The sequence below is a fragment of the Mustela nivalis genome, assembly GCF_964662115.1.
Source record: "Mustela nivalis genome assembly, chromosome: 19".
NCBI lineage: Eukaryota > Metazoa > Chordata > Mammalia > Carnivora > Mustelidae > Mustela > Mustela nivalis.
This window is the reverse complement of record NC_139038.1, coordinates 37032875-37050852: the sequence shown is the minus strand read 5'-3', so window position 1 is coordinate 37050852 and position 17978 is coordinate 37032875. Positions and strand designations below refer to the sequence as shown.

General features: G+C 58.0%; 2 protein-coding genes across 9 annotated transcripts; one reads left to right on the top strand and one right to left on the bottom strand.

Moving 5' to 3' along the window:
* Nucleotides 1-1029: 1029 nt before the first annotated feature.
* On the top strand, nucleotides 1030-4554 carry PAQR4 (progestin and adipoQ receptor family member 4). Its single transcript, XM_082713387.1, has 3 exons — nucleotides 1030-1542; nucleotides 2863-3084; nucleotides 3239-4554. The coding sequence occupies exons 1-3, from the start codon at nucleotides 1377-1379 to the stop codon at nucleotides 3670-3672; spliced, it is 822 nt and encodes a 273-aa protein (XP_082569513.1). The 5' UTR covers nucleotides 1030-1376; the 3' UTR covers nucleotides 3673-4554.
* Nucleotides 4555-4567: 13 nt separating this feature from the next.
* Nucleotides 4568-14628, bottom strand: PKMYT1 (protein kinase, membrane associated tyrosine/threonine 1). 8 transcript variants are annotated; one of them, XM_082713327.1, is made up of 9 exons: nucleotides 14295-14574; nucleotides 13911-14017; nucleotides 8448-8954; nucleotides 7148-7641; nucleotides 6330-6436; nucleotides 6023-6195; nucleotides 5778-5935; nucleotides 4911-4997; nucleotides 4568-4813 (listed from the first exon to the last, which is right to left on the bottom strand). In XM_082713327.1, the coding sequence occupies exons 3-9, from the start codon at nucleotides 8796-8798 to the stop codon at nucleotides 4702-4704; spliced, it is 1482 nt and encodes a 493-aa protein (XP_082569453.1). In that variant the 5' UTR covers nucleotides 8799-8954; nucleotides 13911-14017; nucleotides 14295-14574; the 3' UTR covers nucleotides 4568-4701. The 8 variants fall into 8 exon arrangements, with proteins under 8 accessions (XP_082569453.1, XP_082569450.1, XP_082569449.1 ...); XM_082713324.1 differs by having other exon boundaries at nucleotides 4899-4997; nucleotides 14295-14571; XM_082713323.1 differs by having other exon boundaries at nucleotides 5778-6195; nucleotides 14295-14628.
* Between the last annotated feature and the right edge of the window lie 3350 nt (nucleotides 14629-17978).

Below are 17978 nucleotides of genomic sequence, written 5' to 3'. Positions count from 1 at the left end.
TGGTCCTGGACTGCTGCCCTAAGGGAAGTATGAGAGGTCAATAAAGTAGTCAAAAGACCAACTATAGACTTTAAATAAAGGACCTATTTTGGTACAGTTCTGCAAGTTCCTGCTTGATGGGAGGGGTTATGTTAATGAGAGTATCGGAGCCAGGGTTGGGTGTGTTCATGCAAATTAAGGCCGGTCCCCGGCCAGGAGTGATTTGGAGGCGCCTGTAATGCTGAAGACTGAGGAACAGTGGAGGCGAAAAGATGGGTGGGCGGGGTCCTGGAGACGGGAGGAGGAAGCCGGTTGTGGGGGTTAAGCCGGAGAAGGGACGCATTCCTGGACCCGCTTTAGGATGAACTCCGGCAGGGACCGACCTTTCTCCTTTGGCCTCCCGTCTTCTCTCTTCCCCCCGTTTCCTGTCTTTTCTGGGTGGAACTGAAGGTGCCCGCAGTGGGCAATAACAGGGAGCGAGTTTGACCGAGCCCAGGCTATAGGGAGCCTGGCCAGAAGGGTAGGGCATCACCCGAGGGTGCTGGGCGCGTCAGACACACCTGTAGAGACCTGGGCATCTCAGCGCGGCTTGCTGCGCGCGGGCTGAGTCGGCAGGGTGGAGAGCTCGCCCGTGGAGTGGGGACGCGCCGGGTCTAGACCATACTGGTCCGAAGGTCCGGGGCCGGCAGCACCTTGGACAGAGCCCGGGTGAGGGGTGGGGCTGGGTGAGGATAAGTGAGAGGGTGAGTGCCCAAGGGTGCCTCGATCTGGGGGGGTCGCGCGGAAAGCCTGGGTGCGCAAGGTAGACTCAGGCGCCGGGGCCTCTCCAGCAGAGCCACCCGGACCCAGAACTCTGGATCCCTCGCCCACAGCTACCCCATGCAAATGAATCTGGGGCCGCATATATTATGCTAATTAAAGAAAAATCTGGGCAGGCGTGGGCGGGGCCTCCCCAGCCAGCCGCGCCCATTGGCCCTCGCAGGGCCTACGTCACGAGCACCGCGCGCGAAACGCTGGCGGGATGGCGGGGGCGAGCAGCTGGGGCGGAGTCTGGCGTCCCCACCAGCGTCCGGCCGCACCCGTCCTCCCGGCTGAGAAGAGACGACCGGCCGCCGCCGCCGCCACGAGCTGTCCCTGCGGCTCGCCTGCCCCGGCAGGGCCGGCCGCACTGCGCTCCGCCGCCCCGCGCGTCCCCGGCCTCGGCCCCGGCGTGGGGGCGCCGGGCCCGCGCTTGCGCAGCGCGGGAGGGGGCGCGGGCCGGGACCCCCGGCCGGCGCGTGCGCGAACGGAGCCTGGGCGGCAGGCGGGCATCGGGATGAGTCTCCGCGCGCTGTGGTACCACTAAGGAGGAGGCCGGGGGCCGAGGGGAGCGCGGACCACCCGCGCCGGGCCGGGCCATGGCGTTCCTGGCCGGGCCGCGCCTGCTGGACTGGGCCAGCTCGCCACCGCACCTGCAGTTCAACAAGTTCGTGCTGACGGGCTACCGGCCGGCCAGCAGCGGCTCGGGCTGTCTGCGCAGCCTCTTCTACCTCCACAACGAGCTGGGCAACATCTACACGCACGGTGAGCCGCGCCCCGCATCCCACAGCCGCGGCAGCCCTGCCCGAGCCTGGCCGGGGGCCGGAAGGCCGGCGAGCGCCCCACTGCTAAGGTCCTGGGCTGCATGGGCCCTGGCACGGCCAGGAGCCGTGGTGACAAAGCTGCCATTGTCCCGGACGGAACTGTCCTTCCGCTCCCCGGGCGGGGCCCCGGGACAGGCGAGGGAAGCAGTAGAGGACCAAGTCCGCTTAATCCCTCTGAGCCCCGGGGAGGAGTCTTGTGTCCGCCCCCTTTCATAATCCCTGCGTCTGGGGCACCCTCCCCCGCCCACATTAGTCCAGTAGACGGGTGTTGACATCGGCTGCGAGGGGCCCAGGAAAAGAAGCCAGGCCTCAGCCCCTCCCCGTGCGGCTGCCCTGCCACCCCCGGGCCGGAGGAGCCCAGCCGCGAGGCTCCGCCTGGTGGCGGCTCCTTCCTCCCCCCGGCAGGCGCCCAGCCCCTCCTCCAGGGCCCTGCTCTGCTGACACAGCCCTGCCCGTCCTTGGGCTGCCCGGCGCCAGGAGAGGGGCCTGAGCAGACTGGGCCCAACCTTGGTACCTGCCTCACTGGGGTACTATGGCCCGGCCAGACCTTGGCTGGTGTGCAGCCTCAGTCTGCTGTGCCCACCTTTGACCCCTGTGAGGGCAATGCCAGTACCCAGGGGAAGGGGTAGGAATTGCCCTGGTTGGGGCCAAGAGGAATGGAGCACGGGGAAAAAAAGAGCCTAAAGGAGATGGAACAAGCTTCTTCAGCCCCTCTCCCTTGTCTGACTTTGCCTCTTTCTGGAAGACAAAAAGATCCAAGCCTCTTGGTGTCTGGTCACACAGGCTTTGGGAGAAGCAAGCTAAGTGACCAGGGGATCTGGTATCATTGCCCACATATCCTATTCAGAATTCAGCATGAGGTCATGCCTCCTTCTGGCTTCTGCTGACACACCAAATTTGGGGGGATTGGGGCCCCAGGCTTTCTGGGGAGGTAATGTGGCTGAGGGATGGGAACAGTGTGGGCATTAAGACTGTGTCCATGGCCTACCTGCTGGGCTCACCCAGGGCACTCACTTGGCGTCTTCAACTCAAAGTGACGATAACCATCTCTACTTCCAGAATTGTGAGCTCTGCTGTCACGGAAGTTACTGAAGGCACAGGGCTGCCCCTGTCAGAGGCCTGGCTGCTCTGTGCTGAGAGCACTGCCAAGACTGGTCTTGCCTCATCCCTCTTGTGTTATCTCTAGACCGTGGACTCCCTGAGGATGCGACTTGTCCTCTGTGCTTCAGCCTTGTGGTGGCTCATTGTCTCCCTCCCCCAGGGCTGGCCTTGCTAGGCTTCCTGGTGCTGCTGCCGATGACCATGCCGTGGGGTCAGCTGGGCAAGGACGGCTGGCTGGGGGGCACGCACTGTGTGGCCTGCCTGGCACCCCCCGCAGGCTCCGTGCTGTATCACCTCTTCATGTGCCACCAAGGGGGCAGCGCTGTGTACACGCGACTCCTTGCCCTGGATATGTGCGGGGTCTGCCTCGTCAACACCCTCGGTGAGCCCAGGGATGGAGTGGGTTGGCTTGAAGGGTGGGAGCCGGTGGGGGAGGTGGTGGAGGCAGGGGTCACTCACGTGAGCCCTGGGTATAAAGGGCAGGCAGTTAGTTGCCCAGACTTATGTGCCTTCTCCTGCCTCTCTCTCCGGTACAGGGGCTCTGCCCATCATCCACTGTACCCTGGCCTGTAGGCCCTGGCTTCGCCCGGCCGCTCTGCTGGGCTACACCATGCTGTCGGGTGTGGCCGGCTGGCGGGCCCTCACCGCTCCCTCCACCAGTGCCCGGCTCCGCGCCTTCGGTTGGCAGGCTGCGGCCCGCCTCCTGGTGTTTGGGGCCCGGGGAATGGGGCTGGGCTCCGGGGCTCCAGGCTCCCTGCCCTGCTACCTGCGTATGGATGCGCTGGCACTGCTCGGGGGGCTGGTGAACGTGGCCCGCCTGCCGGAGCGCTGGGGACCCGGCCGCTTTGACTACTGGGGCAACTCCCACCAGATCATGCACCTGCTCAGCGTGGGATCCATCCTCCAGCTGCACGCTGGTGTCGTGCCCGACCTGCTCTGGGCCGCCCACCACGCCTGTCCCCCAGACTGAGCCACCTCCCGCCTGTCACGCCGGCCTCCCTCCTGACAGTCCTCTGGAACCAATAGCGTGCTTCACTCCTGCTGCTGGTCTTGGAGGGGCCGATGGCCTGGATGCTTCCAGCAAACAGGACTTCCCAGCTGGGAGCCCTCATCTGTTCGTCCATTTTTCCCTGTGGACTAATCTCTTCTACTCACACCTTGGAGCTCTGGCTTTCCCCCCCCTGCTGCCTTCCTTCAGGGTACTGTCCGGGTAGTCTAGAAGGAACCCTTTCCTTCCTAGGCCTCAGTTTATCCTTTGTGACCTATGAGGGCATGGCTGGAGGGACTCTGGGGTCATGTCTGGCTCTGACAGTTGGAACCCTACCAGCCCAGAGCCATGAGCCCACTCTGCCCCCACACATAAGGTATCTTATGGGTGCCTGGCCCAGCCTTCAGCCCATTTCCTGACTTTTGTCTTTCTGCTCTGCATGCCAGCCCTCCCTGCAGCCTGAGGCTCACCTCCCCTCTTCTCCCTTCTGTCCAGAGACTGTGGAGTGAGGAGTTTGGGCAACAGGACCAGTCTCTTATCCCAGGACCAAGGGGTAGGAGGGCAGCTGCAGCTGCTTTTTCCAGGCAGCTAGCACAGAGACATGAGAGCTGAGGGGCACTGGACTCAGGGGCCCCCTGCGCTGAGGCCCCCCCTCTCCACTCTTGAGGGCCATGCTCTGATGGCCCGACCTACACAGTGGGGATGTGCCTGCTCAGGAAATCTCGGCTACATGCAGCGCATGGCTCCTGCCTCCAGCCAGCTGGCCTGGGACCCTGCATGAGGGCCCAGCCTCGGCGCACGCTGGGGCCGCAGACCCTAGGCAACATCAATAAAGGGGCAGGAAGCACAGTGTTGCTACACAAACAAGCGTGGGTGCTCCTGAGATTCAAATACCTTTTATTAGACATGGGTAGGCAGGAGGCACCCTTGGAGCTCCCAGAGGGACCCCAGCCTCCAGGAGGACTGAGGGGGAGGCTAAAAGGTTAAAAGCACTGAGGCTGGCCTGTAGACTCAGGTTGGGCCCAGTGAGTCCTCAAATAGGCTGAGGAGGTTCCGAGGTTCAAAGGCGGGGAAGGAACCCCGAGGGGGCTCAGAGTCAATGTCACTTAGGTCCAGGGCATCCCTGGGGTGGGAGGGAAGAGAGACAAATGACAGTCAGGGTCTGAAAGCCACTACCTCCCACCCCCCTGGATTCTGGGCCTGCTCACCTCAGTGAGTACCTGTTCCGGGGGGCAGGGGAGCCATTGCGGGGGGTGGAGGTGTTCCCGGCAGCCCTGGCCAGGACGGCCTCCGGAGAGAGCGAGAGCCTGCACAGGATGGGCCAGACAAGTAAGGTGTCAGGGGGTGGGGGGTGCACGGGGAGGAGGCCACAGCTAGGTGGGAGCAGCAAGACCAACCCTGTCCCTATGTAGGCGCCAGGCTCCAGCCGGACATGGGTGGGGATGGGGACCCAGTGGGAAACAGCAGAAACGCGGTGCCCTTTGACAGAAGCACCTTCACAACTCTGAGAGACCACCTGACCACTCAAAAGCCACGTCCGTTCTGTCTCAGAACACGTGGTTAGGACGGCTGACTTTGTAGTGACCTTGTGGAGATGAAGCTTTTCGGGTACTTCCTGTCGATATGAAGTGTCCCCATGGCAAGGGGGTGACGTTTCCATAAGGAAGGGGTTAATGGTGTGATTCCTCCTGAGGCCTGTGCCCCAAGCATTTGGTTCTCTTTTGCAGCAGTTTCTTAATTGCAGTCCCTCACTTAGCCACCAGGAGTTTCCCAGGCCCAGCTCCTTGGTGCCTCATCTGTAGACACTGGCAGCCCCTGCTATTGGGGGGAGGGGGACTTGGGCGGCAATGCCCCAAGCCCAAAGTTGCCAGGTATGCTCTGCTCCACACATTCCCTACACCGAGCTTGGAAGAGACCGCTGCATTCACGGCCAGGCTGCACCCCACTGGCCTTGGTTCCCGTCCCAGGGCATGACGGGGGCTAGGTTTGTGGGAAGGGTCCTGCTCACCACTAATCCTCTTGGGTCTGGGACCTGGACATGATGACCACCCCATCTCCCGCCCCCAGCACCCACAGCTCTCACCCACCCTACACTGTCATCATCCCAGCTGCTGGAGAGGCTGCTGTGCAGGAGGAGGCTGCAGGGCGGGGAGCCAGGCGGGGTGGCTGGGGGGCTTGGGGGCTGTAGCCAGCTGGCAGGGTGGGCCAGTCCATGCCAGAGCCAGCACAGCAAGGAGAGCAGGGCCTGCGGGGACAGGGATGGGGGAGGCAGATCAGACCCTGTGGTCAGGGAGCGGGGGGGTGGGGCACCCTGCCCCATCAACCGACTTACCTGCCACAGGGCCCACCCTCGACTGAGGGCGTCGGCAGCCATGTACCACAGAACACTCCAGGGCCGAGGCCGCCTGAGCATGGGCAGGGCCAGCAGGGCTGAGGCTGTGGCCCGCAGCTTGGGGTCAGGTTCCAGCATCATGGTAAGGACAGAACGCAGCTCAGAGGACAGGCCTGTCCACAGGGCAGGGCCATGTCAGGAGTGAGGGGCTCTAAGCCCAGTGTCCCCCACTGCTGGCCATTCCCTCCCACACAAGCCTGCCCTCCCTGGGGCAGCACGGTCCTCTCCATCCTTGCCTTCTACTTACCAGCCGTGAACTCAGGGGGTAGATAGCCCTGGCGAAGCTGCTGCCAGCCCTCCCCACCGTGGGGCAGCTCCATGTTACATGCCACTTCCAGGATGGTGAGACCCAGACTGGGAAGGACGGGGGCAGTGACAGAAGAAGGGCAAGGTTGGCCTTGGGATGACAGACCCCAGAGCTCCAGGCTGCCCAAGAAGAGGGTGGGGAAGGGGTGCTGTCTTCTGCCATGAGCCAGGGACATGGTTGGGGGGGGCAGTTGGGGGGTCCTGAGAAGGACTCAACAGGGCCAGTGATGGGACCATGTTGTGCAGCATGGACCCCAGGCAGAGCACAGCCTATAGCAGCTGGCGAGTCCTCCTGGCACCCCTCACTGACTACACAGGTACTGTGGTTACTAATGTTCCCATCATGGTTCTGTGGATAAGGCTGGACGTGGCTCTTCAAGGCCGAACAGGGTTATTAGCATGGACGAGGGGACCCAGTGCCTGGTCCAGTCTCAGCCTCACCACGTGCTAACTGGACTTTGGGCAAGTCCCTTAACCCCACTGTGTCCGTTACTTGTAAGTGGGGTCATTGTCTCCCCCGTGGGGGGTGTGGCGAGGATGGGGTGGACCCACGTGAAGTGGCTCCAGAGGGTTCGCTGCTTAGACAGCCTGACTCTGCAGAACCCCCTTGACTACAGGGCGGGCCTCCACTCCTTCAGGACAGGGTGTCCAGCCCAAGGCCGAGTCTTCCTGACTTTGGACTAGGGCAGTGTTTCCCTCCCTCTGCTAACTGCACCCACCTCTGGTCAACCACAGAGCCTCTCACGTCCCAGCCCTCACCTGAACACGTCCGCCGCTGTCCCGTAGGAGCCCTGCAGCAGCTCGGGAGCCATGTACCGGGGGTCTCCCTCCTGGGCCTCTCCAGCTCCAGATGTGCCCAGCTCAACCAGCAGCCCAAAGTCACCCAGCTTGCAACGGCCCCGGGGCCCCAGGAAGATGTTGGCGGGCTTGACGTCAAGGTGGACCAGGCCTTGGCCATGGAGGTGAGCCAGGGCGAGCAGGGTGTCCCGCAGGTAGCCCCAGACCTGGGCCTCGGGCAGGCCGGTGCCCCAGGCCTCAGAGTGCTGCTGCAGGCTGGGCCCGCACAGCTCTGTCTGCAGGTACAGGATGCCGCCCTCCTCCCAGGCTTGCTCCAGCCGCACACAGCGCGGGTGCTGTCCCACCTTCTCATGGCCGCCAACCTCGGCCAGCTTGCGGGCCCGGTCCTTGGGGCCCCGGAACGGTGACATGGAGCGCTTTATTGCATAGAGCCGGCCGTCTTCCTTAGAGCGTACCTGGAAGGGAGGTTGTGCCCGTGGGGGGGATGGGAGGGGGCACCGGCACTTAGGAGGCCTGCTGGGCAGGTTCTATTATGACCGCACATGTGTGGACGTTCTAGCAGAGCTACCTTAGGGACACCCGCGCATGTGCAATAGCGAAACTGGATGACCCACTCCAAGAGCTCAAAGTCTCGACCCAGGAGGGTCTCTGTCGCCTGCGGTTCCATGAGGGCCGGTGGCAAAACTGCGTGGGCAGGGTGAGCGCTGTGCGGAATATAAAGTGAGTTTGTTTCTCAATGATCAACTCTGGGCATGTATAGAGAAAGGTCTAGAAGGAAAGACACCCCCCTGAGAAGCACAGTAGCTGCCTCTGCGAAGAACTGGTCTAGGGGCCGTTGTTGTTTGTACTTTTTAATGACAAAATTGTCTCCTGTGTAGTACTTGTGTAAGGAGAATGACCATTTTCAAGGGAATATAAATGATTGAAAATATATTTTAAGAAAAAAAAAAAGTGGCATGGAGGATGTAGCCTGGGTGCCTGCTTGCCTGAGGTGATGGGGGAAGGGCGCACTGCACAGAGCGGGCTGGCTCTATGGCAGGAGAAAGGGCAGCCTTTCCCCTTTAGGAGAAGGCACAGCCACTGTGCGGTGTGCCAGGCTCAGGGCAAGGGGAGTGTGGGTACTGGGGGGCCTGAGCAGGGGGACAGGGAAAGCAGTCAAATCAGGCACTAACGAAGGAAGCCTATCAAGCAATGAGAAGCAGGGGAGGGAGGCGGGGGGGGGTGTCCCCCAGCAGGCCCAGGGAGTTGTGCCCCCACTCACCTTGAAGACCTCTCCGTAAGAGCCGTGGCCCAGGCGGCCAAGCCTCTGGAAACTCTGTTGGAAAAAGGACTCCGGGCGGCTGGGGTCATACGAGGGGCTCTGCAGGGTCTCAGAGGCTTTGCTTCGGAATGACACTCTCCGGGGCTGCGGCTGGTGCCAGCCCGGGGTCCGAGGAGGGAAGAGGCGGCTGACGGGGATACTGCCCTTGGCAGGGGGTCGGGGTGGGAGGCTCCGACTGAGCCCCCCAGGCCTCTTGAGGGAGAAGCCAGGTTCGGCATGGCGGAAGTAGGCTGGGACTGGGACAGGGGTACCACTCAGCGGGGGAGGGGTGCCCTCCGTGGGCACAGGCATGGCCAGCACAGGAGACCCCAAGTGCACAGTACAGAGCACCGTGTCTACTCAAACAGTGCCTGGTCCTGTGGCCCCAAAGGGGCTTCGGAAAAGAGCCACGTCCACTCCGCACGCACGTTCAGCTTTAAACATGGAGGCCACAGGGACACCAAGCACCTGTGGGAGAAGGCAGAGGACAAATACGTATACATCAGCACACAGTCATCTGTACCTTGGAGGTCACAGAAGCATAAAGTGAAAAGCTCAAGGCCATGTCCTAGAGACTCCCACAGCCCAGCAGAGTTTAAGCTGAGGCAGGTTCTGGAGCCAGACCGCCTGCCTGTGTGTCCCTGCCCTGTCACAACCAGTTGTTTGGCCTGAAAATTTACACCTTCTTCCAAAAATGTAAGGCGGAAATATTAACACAGGCCCAGCATCTCTTATCTCCAATTCAAAAGTAAAAACAAAGGTCTGAAGCCAAGTTTCTTTTCTGACTTCTTTCTCCTAGCTGTGGGGCTGAAACTCATTTCATGAAGCTCCACTTCCCGCTCTGGGTGGCAGAGGTTGCATTGCTGGCAGGTACAGCAGACAGGCCTGGGGCTCCCTCTGCCATCAGCCCCTGCTCAAGAGGCAAAAGCTCAACCTCAGGGCCAGGGGGCTGGGAACACGGAGGCCTGATAGCTCAAGGCCAAGCTCATTCACAGGAAGGAGGCTCGCCCATGGGAAAGGTGAGCAGAGAAGGCGAGGGGCTGCTGTCCCCACCCTAAGGCAGCAGTGTCACCCAGGGAGACAGGCACCACTGTCCCTGCCCTCAGCTCCAGAGCTGCGGCCTAGGGATTCTGCCTATGGAGAAGCAGACAATGACACAGAAAGTTCTGAGGCTCTCTCTGGGTGGGGGGGGGACTTTTTCTGAAACAATGTGTGGGAAGTTCAAGCTTAAAGGCACTCTCAAAGTCAGTGGAGGTTTTGGTGGTAAGCAAATGCGAGAAAGCTGGCACCACTATTAGTGCAACAAAGTACCCCATGGGCTAGCCAGCTTCCCAGAGAGAACTGGGGAAGGAGACAGCTAGCAAGAGCCCTGCTGGGGTCAGAACACACCCCAGACACTGAGTGCAAAAACTCCCTTGTTGAAGGAGCCCCAAGTTAATTAGATCAGTCTATGGAGCAGTGGAGCCCGAGGCAGTGTCAGAAACAGTGGGACGATCAACCCACAGCTGGTGGCGTAGGAGCTGAGGGAGGGGAAGGGCAGAGAGAGCCCCCGGGAAGCTCCTGGTGCTCTAAGGGGTGCACGGGGTGCCCCGCTGGGCCCTCCAAGGAGGGGGTGAGAGAGACATCACTACAAGGGCCCAGCCGGTCACAAAGCAAATAAACAAGCAAACAAAGTCACAAGCTGCAGAGGACCGGTGAGAAACCAGTACCCACCGTTGCTATAGCACTGTCTAAAATATCCAGTTTCCCACAACAACAAAAAATTACAAAACACACAAAGGCATAGGAAAGTGTGACCCACACACAGGAACAAAGCAGGTGACAGAAACGACTGGTAAGAGGGACCAGATGTCAGATTTCACAGATGAAGATGTCAAAGTAGCCACTCCAAATGTGTTCAAAGAACTAAAGGGAATTGTGCTTAAAGAGAACTCTGATGACAACATCTCACCAAATAATATTGATAATGAGATAGAAATTATAAAAAGAACAAAGTGGAAATTATGGAAATGAAAGGTGTGATACTGAAATGGGAACATTCCCGGGAGATGTCCAACAGTGGATTTGAACTGGCAGGATGCTAGCCAGTCTGAAGACAGAAGGAAAGAGATTATTCAGTCTGAACAACAGACGGAACAAATCAGGAAGAACCAGGAACAGAGCCTCAGAGAAAAGTAGAGCGCTATTAAGTTTACCAGCGTCGGCAGAATGGCACGTGGGAAGGAAAGAAGAGAAGCAGCAGGGAAAATACACTAAGAAATAACGGGGAAACTTCCCAGATGTGATTCCCAGAAAAACCTCCCACCCCAAGAAAAATGCATCAACCTAGCCAACGAGCTCAATGAACTTCAGGTAGGATAAGCCAAGAGATCCACATCCAGAAACATCGTTATTAAAAAAAATGTTGACAGCCAAAAACAAGAACACAATCTTGAGAGTGGCAAGAGGGGAAAGGACTCATCACTTATAAGCCCCCCACCGAAGGAGATTAACTGCTGACTTCTCACCAGAAACAGCCAATGCCAGAAGGCGGTAGGGTGGCATATTCAAAGTGTTGGGGGCGGGGGGTGAGGTAGGGGGGTAGTTTGTCAGCCAAGAATTCTTTTTTTTTTTTTTTTTAAGATTTTATTTATTTATTTGACAAAGAGAGATCACAAGTAGACAGAGAGGCAGGCAGAGAGAAAGAGGGAAGCTGGCTCCCTGCTGAGCAGAGAGCCCAATGCGGGACTCAATCCCAGGACCCTGAGATCATGACCTGAGCCGAAGGCAGCGGCTTAACCCACTGAGCCACCCAGGCACCCCAGCCAAGAATTCTATATCCAACAAACTATCTTTCAAAAATAGAGGCAAGAAAGAGAAGACTGACTGGGTGGCTCAGTCAGTTAAGTGTCTGACTTCAGCTGAGGTCATGATCCCAGGGCCCTGGGATCGAGCCCCACATCCAGCTGCCTGTTTGGTGGGGAGCCTGCTTCTCCCTCTGCCACCTCCCCTGCTTCTGCTCTCTCTCTCTCTCTCTGTCAAATAAATAAATAAAATATTTTTAAAAAACAAAGCCAAAATAAAGACATTCCTGGATAAAAACAAAAAATTCTTTGCTAATAGAGATGCTTTTTAAGAAAAACTAAAGGTAATTCTCCATGCTATAAGTACATGATTCCAAATAGTAATCAGAATCTATATGACGAAACAAAACACTGATAAAAGTAATTATGTGGTTTTGAAGGGGCGGGGGGTGGGAGGTCGGGTGAGCCTGGTGGTGGGTATTGTGGAGGGCACATATTGCAAGGAGCACTGGGTGTGGTGCATAAACAATGAATTCTAGTACACTGAAAAGTAATAAAAAAAAATAATTATGTGAACCAGAAGACAATGTGGGGTGCCTGGGTGGCTCACATGGTTAAGCATCTGTCTTTGGCTCATGTCCTGATCTCCAGGTCCTGGGATTGAGCCCCATGTCCGGCACTCAGCTCATTGCGGAGTCTGTTTCTCCCTCTTCCTCTGCCCCTCCCCCTGCTTGTGCTCTCTCTGTCTCTCTCTCAAATGAACAAATAAAATCTTTAAAGGAAGTGTTAACGTTCACATGTAAATATGTATTTCTTCTCTTAGCTGATTTAAAAAGCAATTGTGCAAAACGATATGTATGTCATTGTATGTTGGGCATACTAAGTATAGACATGTAACATACATACTGTTAGCCCAAAAGAGCTGGGTGGGAACAGAACGATACTGGACTAGATGACACCAGGTGAATCCACAGGAACAAGTGAAGAGAATCAGAAATGATAAATAAGATCAATATGACAAACATCATACATATAGACCTGCTTTCCATTCTTCCCTCAGCTTCTCAAAGAAAGTAAAGACAACATAAATAAATGGAAAGACATTATATGTTCATAGATCCAAAGAATTAACATAGATAAAAAATGTCAATACTTTCCAAACTGATCTACAGATTCAGTAAAATCAGAATCAGAATCCCAGCTAGCTTCTTTGTAGAAATTGAGAAACTGATCTCAAAATCATATGGAATTTCATAGGTCCCAGAATAGTTGAAACAAAGTTGGAAGTCTTGCATTTCCCGATTGTAAAGCTACAGGAATCAGAACAGTGGTATTCACAGAAGGACAGATGTATAGATCACTGAAATGCAACTGAGAGTTTAGAAATAAACCCTGACACTCACTGTCAGCTGATTTGGACAAGGGTGCTGAAACCATTCAGTGGGAAAGAAGTCTTCTCTACAAACAGTGCTGCAATGACTGGATCTCTACATGCAACAATCATCGAGCAGAAAACTCTGACTTAACTTCTTTTTCCCTCTAACAGTGAATGTTCATGTATTTTTGTTTTAAAAGATTTTCTTTATTTATTTGACAGATGGAGATCACAAGTAGGCAGAGAGGTAGGCAGAGAGAAAGGAGGAGGAGGAAGCAGGCTCCCTGCTGAGCAGAGAGCCCGATGCAGGGCTCAATCCCAGGACCCTGAGATCATGACCTGAGCTGAAGGCAGAGGCTTTAACCCACTGAGCCACCCAGGTGCCCCTGTTCATGTATTTCTTGACAGAAATATTAATGGGTTTGATTATGGGATGATGTCCTAGGCTCACACGTGATGTTACATATAAATGATGTGTGTACTCTATTAGCTTTCTAAAATCAAGAGACATGTTGAATTCAGAAACACACGGGGCCACAGGGCACTGTGTACCGTAGTACCTCAGGAAAGGCTCAGCCCAGTGTCTGACATACAGATCCCCCAGTAAATGCTGTTACATAACAAGTAATATATAATGGTGTTCTGAGCAGTAACTGAAGGAACACACAAAGTGCAACCGTCCCAAGGTGTGTGTTGGGAGAGAAAGGGCTCTTATGTTGCTATAATGTTATAACAGAAACAAAAACAAGAAGACCAAAGAGGAGGAGTCCAATTTGGAGAGGAAGCCACAGTGTATCAAAAGATACCAGACCCAGCAGGGAGCGAGTCAGTAACAGAACCAGGAGGGAGCAGTCGTCTGAAGTGGTGTGCCCTCCAGTAGCTGGGACAGTGAAAGGACAGGGGAGGGACACCCCCCCCCCCGTCAAGGGGCCTGCAGGGAAGGCACCCTATAACCTGTGGGGACCCTTCCTCCACAGGGTTCACCTCAGGATTCCCATGTCAGGTTTCTTCCAGCGCAGAACCAGGGTGTCAGAACCCCCTCCAGCGCTGGTTAGAGGCCCAGTCCCAGCATGTTGGGGACACCAGGCATCTGCCTCTTAAACCAGTTCTCAGACCACCCCAATAATCCCTTGCATTCTAGCACCACTTGGCCTGGCCGAACAGCTTTGGGGAGGCGACAGGGGAGAAAGAAGGAACAGGGGCTCCCCCGAGAGTCCAGGGTGGCCCGGAGCAGGCCGGCCTGCGAGACCTCTGGAGCTTTCTCACCCTCTCACTGGGCTGGACACATCGCTGACCACGGTCTACCGCGCTAGACTGTGAGCTCCTCCCGGGCAGGGCCACAGCTGGTTCACCTCGGTGGACGTGGGGAAACCCTGGCGAACATCCGAAGAGACCGGCTGTCAAGGGTGAGGAGCTACTCCCGGAGAGGAGGGGGGCCAGTCTTCGGGGAAAGGCGCTCCCAGAAAAGGGGCCTGGGAGGCCGGGAAGGCCAGGAGGGCCGGGGCCCGCCCCGGGAGTCGAGGCAGGGCAGAGGGCGGGGCCGCCGCGGGCAGAGCGGTTGAGGCTGACCCCGGCAGGGGCTGTCACGGGGCAGAGGCTGCCGGGAGGGGAGTCCCAGCCCACCATCCTCAGGACCCGGCCTGGGCTCACCTGGAGGGGTGGGCGGGGAGCAGCTCAGCAAGGTCCCAGATTCCGGGTCGGCAGAGGCTGCGGAAGCCCCCGGGGCGGTCAGGCGGGCTGGGGCCTGCGGGCGACAGCTCTCTACCGGAGGACTCTCGGAGGGGAACGGCCCGTGAACGCGCGCAGAGCCGGCTCGCGCCAAAAATTCCAAACCGGCCTCGAGGCCCCGCCCAGGAACGCCTCACGCTCCGCCCACTCCCCGATGCAGCCCATCAGAGGCGCCCAGGGCGCCGGGGCTCCGCCCCCACGTCTCTGCGTGCGCGTCACCGGGCCCGTTCCGCTGGCTCCTCAGGCCGTGCCCTCTCACTGCGCAGGCGCGACGTCACCTCGGCGCCAGCCGGGGCGGAGGGTGTGACGCGGTGCGGTGTCCCGGTTGAGGGGTGGTGTGGGGTCCGAGTTGGCCGGTGGACCTCTTCCACTCGGTTCCCGGGATGTGGACAGACTTCCAGACCCCAGTCCCGCACCCACCGCCCTCGCCTCGCTGGCTTGGTTTTCGAGACTGTAAAAGGGGCGTTTTGCCCCAGAGGTGTCCCAGGAGGCGGTCCCTCGGGAACAGTCGGGAAGTCCCTGCGGCCTCCGGGTCCCAGCGGGGTGGGGCGCCCTGGGTTCGCTGGCTCCCTCTTGCCTGCCGTGCACCTCATCCGGATGCCAGACATTCTCCCACCCCCCGGGGAAACCCTGCAGAGTGGCCGCGGCCGCCTCCGAAGCAGCCCTAACCATTCTCTGGATTTGAGATTCGAGCTCAACTCGACCCTGCCTCAACTCTACCCTGAACGACCTTGGGGACGCACCGGGCCTTTCCGAGCTTCGGATTAGTCTCTTCTCCTGCAAAAACTGGGCTGATTGATGCAGCTTTCCCCAAGCAGCTAGAGGTTCAAATTGGATGATCCCCTTATAGTCCTTAGCAGGGAGCCGGGGTAGGGCAAGTGCTGGTTCCTAACAATAGCGCGGCTGGGGGTTGCCCCTTCCTTCACATAGGGCACCTTTTATCCGTTTAACGGGGTGCTTCCAGGCCACCCTCTCTGGAACACTCTCCATCTTGTCGCATCTCGCTTCCCACCTTATTTTCGTATTACACTTCCTCTATCTGAAATCCTGTCCTCTATTTACTGGTTTATTTGTTGACCACCCATCCCCCAAGTTTCTGACAGGTTAGGGTTCCCAGCGCATTGTGTCTGCACCTTCAGGGAACATTCCAGTTCATGGACCAGCACGGGAGGGCCTGGCATATCAGGTTAGGCCCATAGACCTGGAGCTTCTCTGGGCCTGGATCCGCTCCCCCCCTCCTTTGCATTTGCATCTCTGGCAGCCACAGCCCCTGTGACTCAGGCAGGGTCCTTGTGAAAGACCCCAAGCTTGTCCCCAGGAGGCCTGGAGAAGCAGGTGGGCCTCTCTCCAGCTGCCATCCCCTCTGCCAGTCCCATCTCCCAGGAGTCCCGGGCCTTGGGCTTCTTCCAGCTGCCCAGTCTTGCAAAGCCTGCTTTGCAATTATTTAAAGTAAATATTTTTAAAATTCAAAAATATACTTCCAAGGGATATTTCCCTCTGTGGAAGGACTGTATTATGAAGTTAAGTACAGATAGTAGGAGAGAGCACCAGTCGTGGAGTAAGGAAAATTAGGGCTCTATCCTGCTTTGCTGTACACGTAAGCTGTGCTGTCCTGAGCGAGTTGCTTTGTTTCTGGACCTGTTTCCATGTTTGTAAAATGGAGATGGTAGTTCCCACGTCCTTGTAGGATAGGAGAACTACATAACAAAATGAATGCAAAGGGCTTAGCTCAAGGTCGAGGAAGCACACAGTAGGAGCTTACTCACCGTTTAATAATACCAGCAACATTCTGTCATTTGTATCGAGTTGTACAGGTTTTCAAAGCAGCTGCCGGGGCCAAAAGGAAGTTCCTGGGGAGAGGAACCGGGACCCCCACACCCGCCCCGGGATCACAGGGGCAGAGGCAAGGGACCGCAGGCTTTGAGACCAAACAACTTGGAGGGGGCTGGGCCCGCCAAGAACCCCCGCCACACCTCCGCCCAAGCTCTGGGTTCCCGGGGTCCCGCCCGCACTCAGGTGAGAGCCGGCTCGAGCCCCGCGCGCCCCCGTGTGTCCCGTCGCCGCAACAGCGCCATGGCCACACCCAGACTCTCCCAAGGAAGTCGGACTAAGGTGACTTAAGCAAAGCAGGGAAAGGACGGCCCAAGTGCAAACAGGGCACCCTAATGAAGAGGGGATTGTGGTGTGTGCGTCCGGGGAGCTGGTCTTGGTGTCAGGTGCGGTGGGTGTTGTATAGGTGTGTTAGTGTGTATTTGTCTTACCCATGCTTCTGGGTGTGTGCCTCATTTCACACTAGCACAGGTTTAATAAATCTGGCGGCGGGTGGAGACAGGGAGTTAACAGAGGTCAGCGTTGGGAGGGCCTGGAGGTGCTGGCAGTGGTGTCCCGGAGGCAGCCAGGGCAGGGGTCTCCACTGAAGAGCTGCCTGATGCAGGGCCGAGTGGGTGACCCGAAGGGATTGAGCACAGTCGCAGGTTCATGGGGCGCCTGCCTCCCCTCCAGCTGTCCTCCCCAAATTCCCTCCCACCCGGGCAGGTGCTGCTCTGAGCAGCTGGCTGGGAGTCTGCTGACAGGCTTTGCCATTTTAGGCAACAGGCTTCCTGGGCCTCTGCTTTGCACTCCCAACACCCAGCTGTCGCCTTGCCCTGGGCTCTTAGCTCTATCCCCTCAAAGTTGCTCCTCTCCTTGGAAGCTGAGCCACCATGTCCTCACGCCTGGAAGAGAAGGTTCCGGAGGCTGGGACTCCATCAGAGTCTCTCCCTGCCCCCACGTGGTCCAGCGGCTCTTAGCCAGGCTGGCTTGGGCCAAGCTGGGGATGACCTGAAGGGACTGGATGTGATGGGGTAGGGGTGGCGCCATTGCATGGGCCAGGGGTGCCCCACTGGGTTTGGCCCCCAGCAGCATGAAGCTGGCCCAAGCCCCAGGCTGGCTGGCATTTTCCACCGGCCCATGCCAGCCCCCAGGCAGCCTGGCAGTGGCAGTGGGCACCAGCATTCCCTTTGGCAGAAGACTCGCAGGCACTCAGCCTGAACCCCTTGCATGGTCCCTCCTGGTCTGTGCCCACCTCCTGGTGGGCCAAGCTTCCCTGGCACCCGGTGGGGCAAGCCTTGTGTCTAGGTCTGTAGAGGGGGCTGTTAGCAATACTGAGTCTGAAGCACACATCTTGGGCCCAGAGTGACATGAGGCGGGCAGAGAACAACACAGTGTCTGGAATAACTGGGCCTGCGGACTATCTGTCTTCAAGTCCCAGGCCCCCCGCTTGGGAGCTGTAGGACCTGAGCCCACTCCCTTCTCTGCTTTTTGCCCATCTGTAAGAAGGGAGTAAGAAGCAGCTCCACCCAGTAGCCCTGACACTCTGGATGTCAGTGTCATCGTTGTAGAGGAAAGAGAACGGGCCCAGGGAGGCTGGGTTCCTGCTCCGGTATCCTGGCCGGATAGAGCAGGTATCTGAACCCAGTCGGAATTTGACTGGTAACCACAAGCCCATTCCGAGGCTCTTGAGGAGACCAGGGAGCCGGTGCTTGCCTTCACCAGGTGGAGCAGGTGGCCTGGCAGGAAGCCCTCCCCGGGGGGTCTGCAGAGATCGTCCCAGCTGTTCTGGGCTCT

Bases quoted from the DNA above. Each gene is read 5' to 3' on its own strand.
- PKMYT1 (XM_082713320.1), bottom strand. From the start codon at position 8,798: ATGCCTGTGCCCACGGAGGGCACCCCTCCCCCGCTGAGTGGTACCCCT. The intron at 6,437-7,147 runs GTGAGGGCTGGG...CGTCCTTCCCAG, and splicing joins ACAGCGGCGGACGTGTTCAG to TCTGGGTCTCACCATCCTGG. The intron at 6,196-6,329 runs GTAAGTAGAAGG...CCCTGTGGACAG, and splicing joins ACCCCCTGAGTTCACGGCTG to GCCTGTCCTCTGAGCTGCGT.
- PAQR4 (XM_082713387.1), top strand. From the start codon at position 1,377: ATGGCGTTCCTGGCCGGGCCGCGCCTGCTGGACTGGGCCAGCTCGCCA. The intron at 1,543-2,862 runs GTGAGCCGCGCC...TCCCTCCCCCAG, and splicing joins GGGCAACATCTACACGCACG to GGCTGGCCTTGCTAGGCTTC. The intron at 3,085-3,238 runs GTGAGCCCAGGG...TCTCCGGTACAG, and splicing joins CTGCCTCGTCAACACCCTCG to GGGCTCTGCCCATCATCCAC.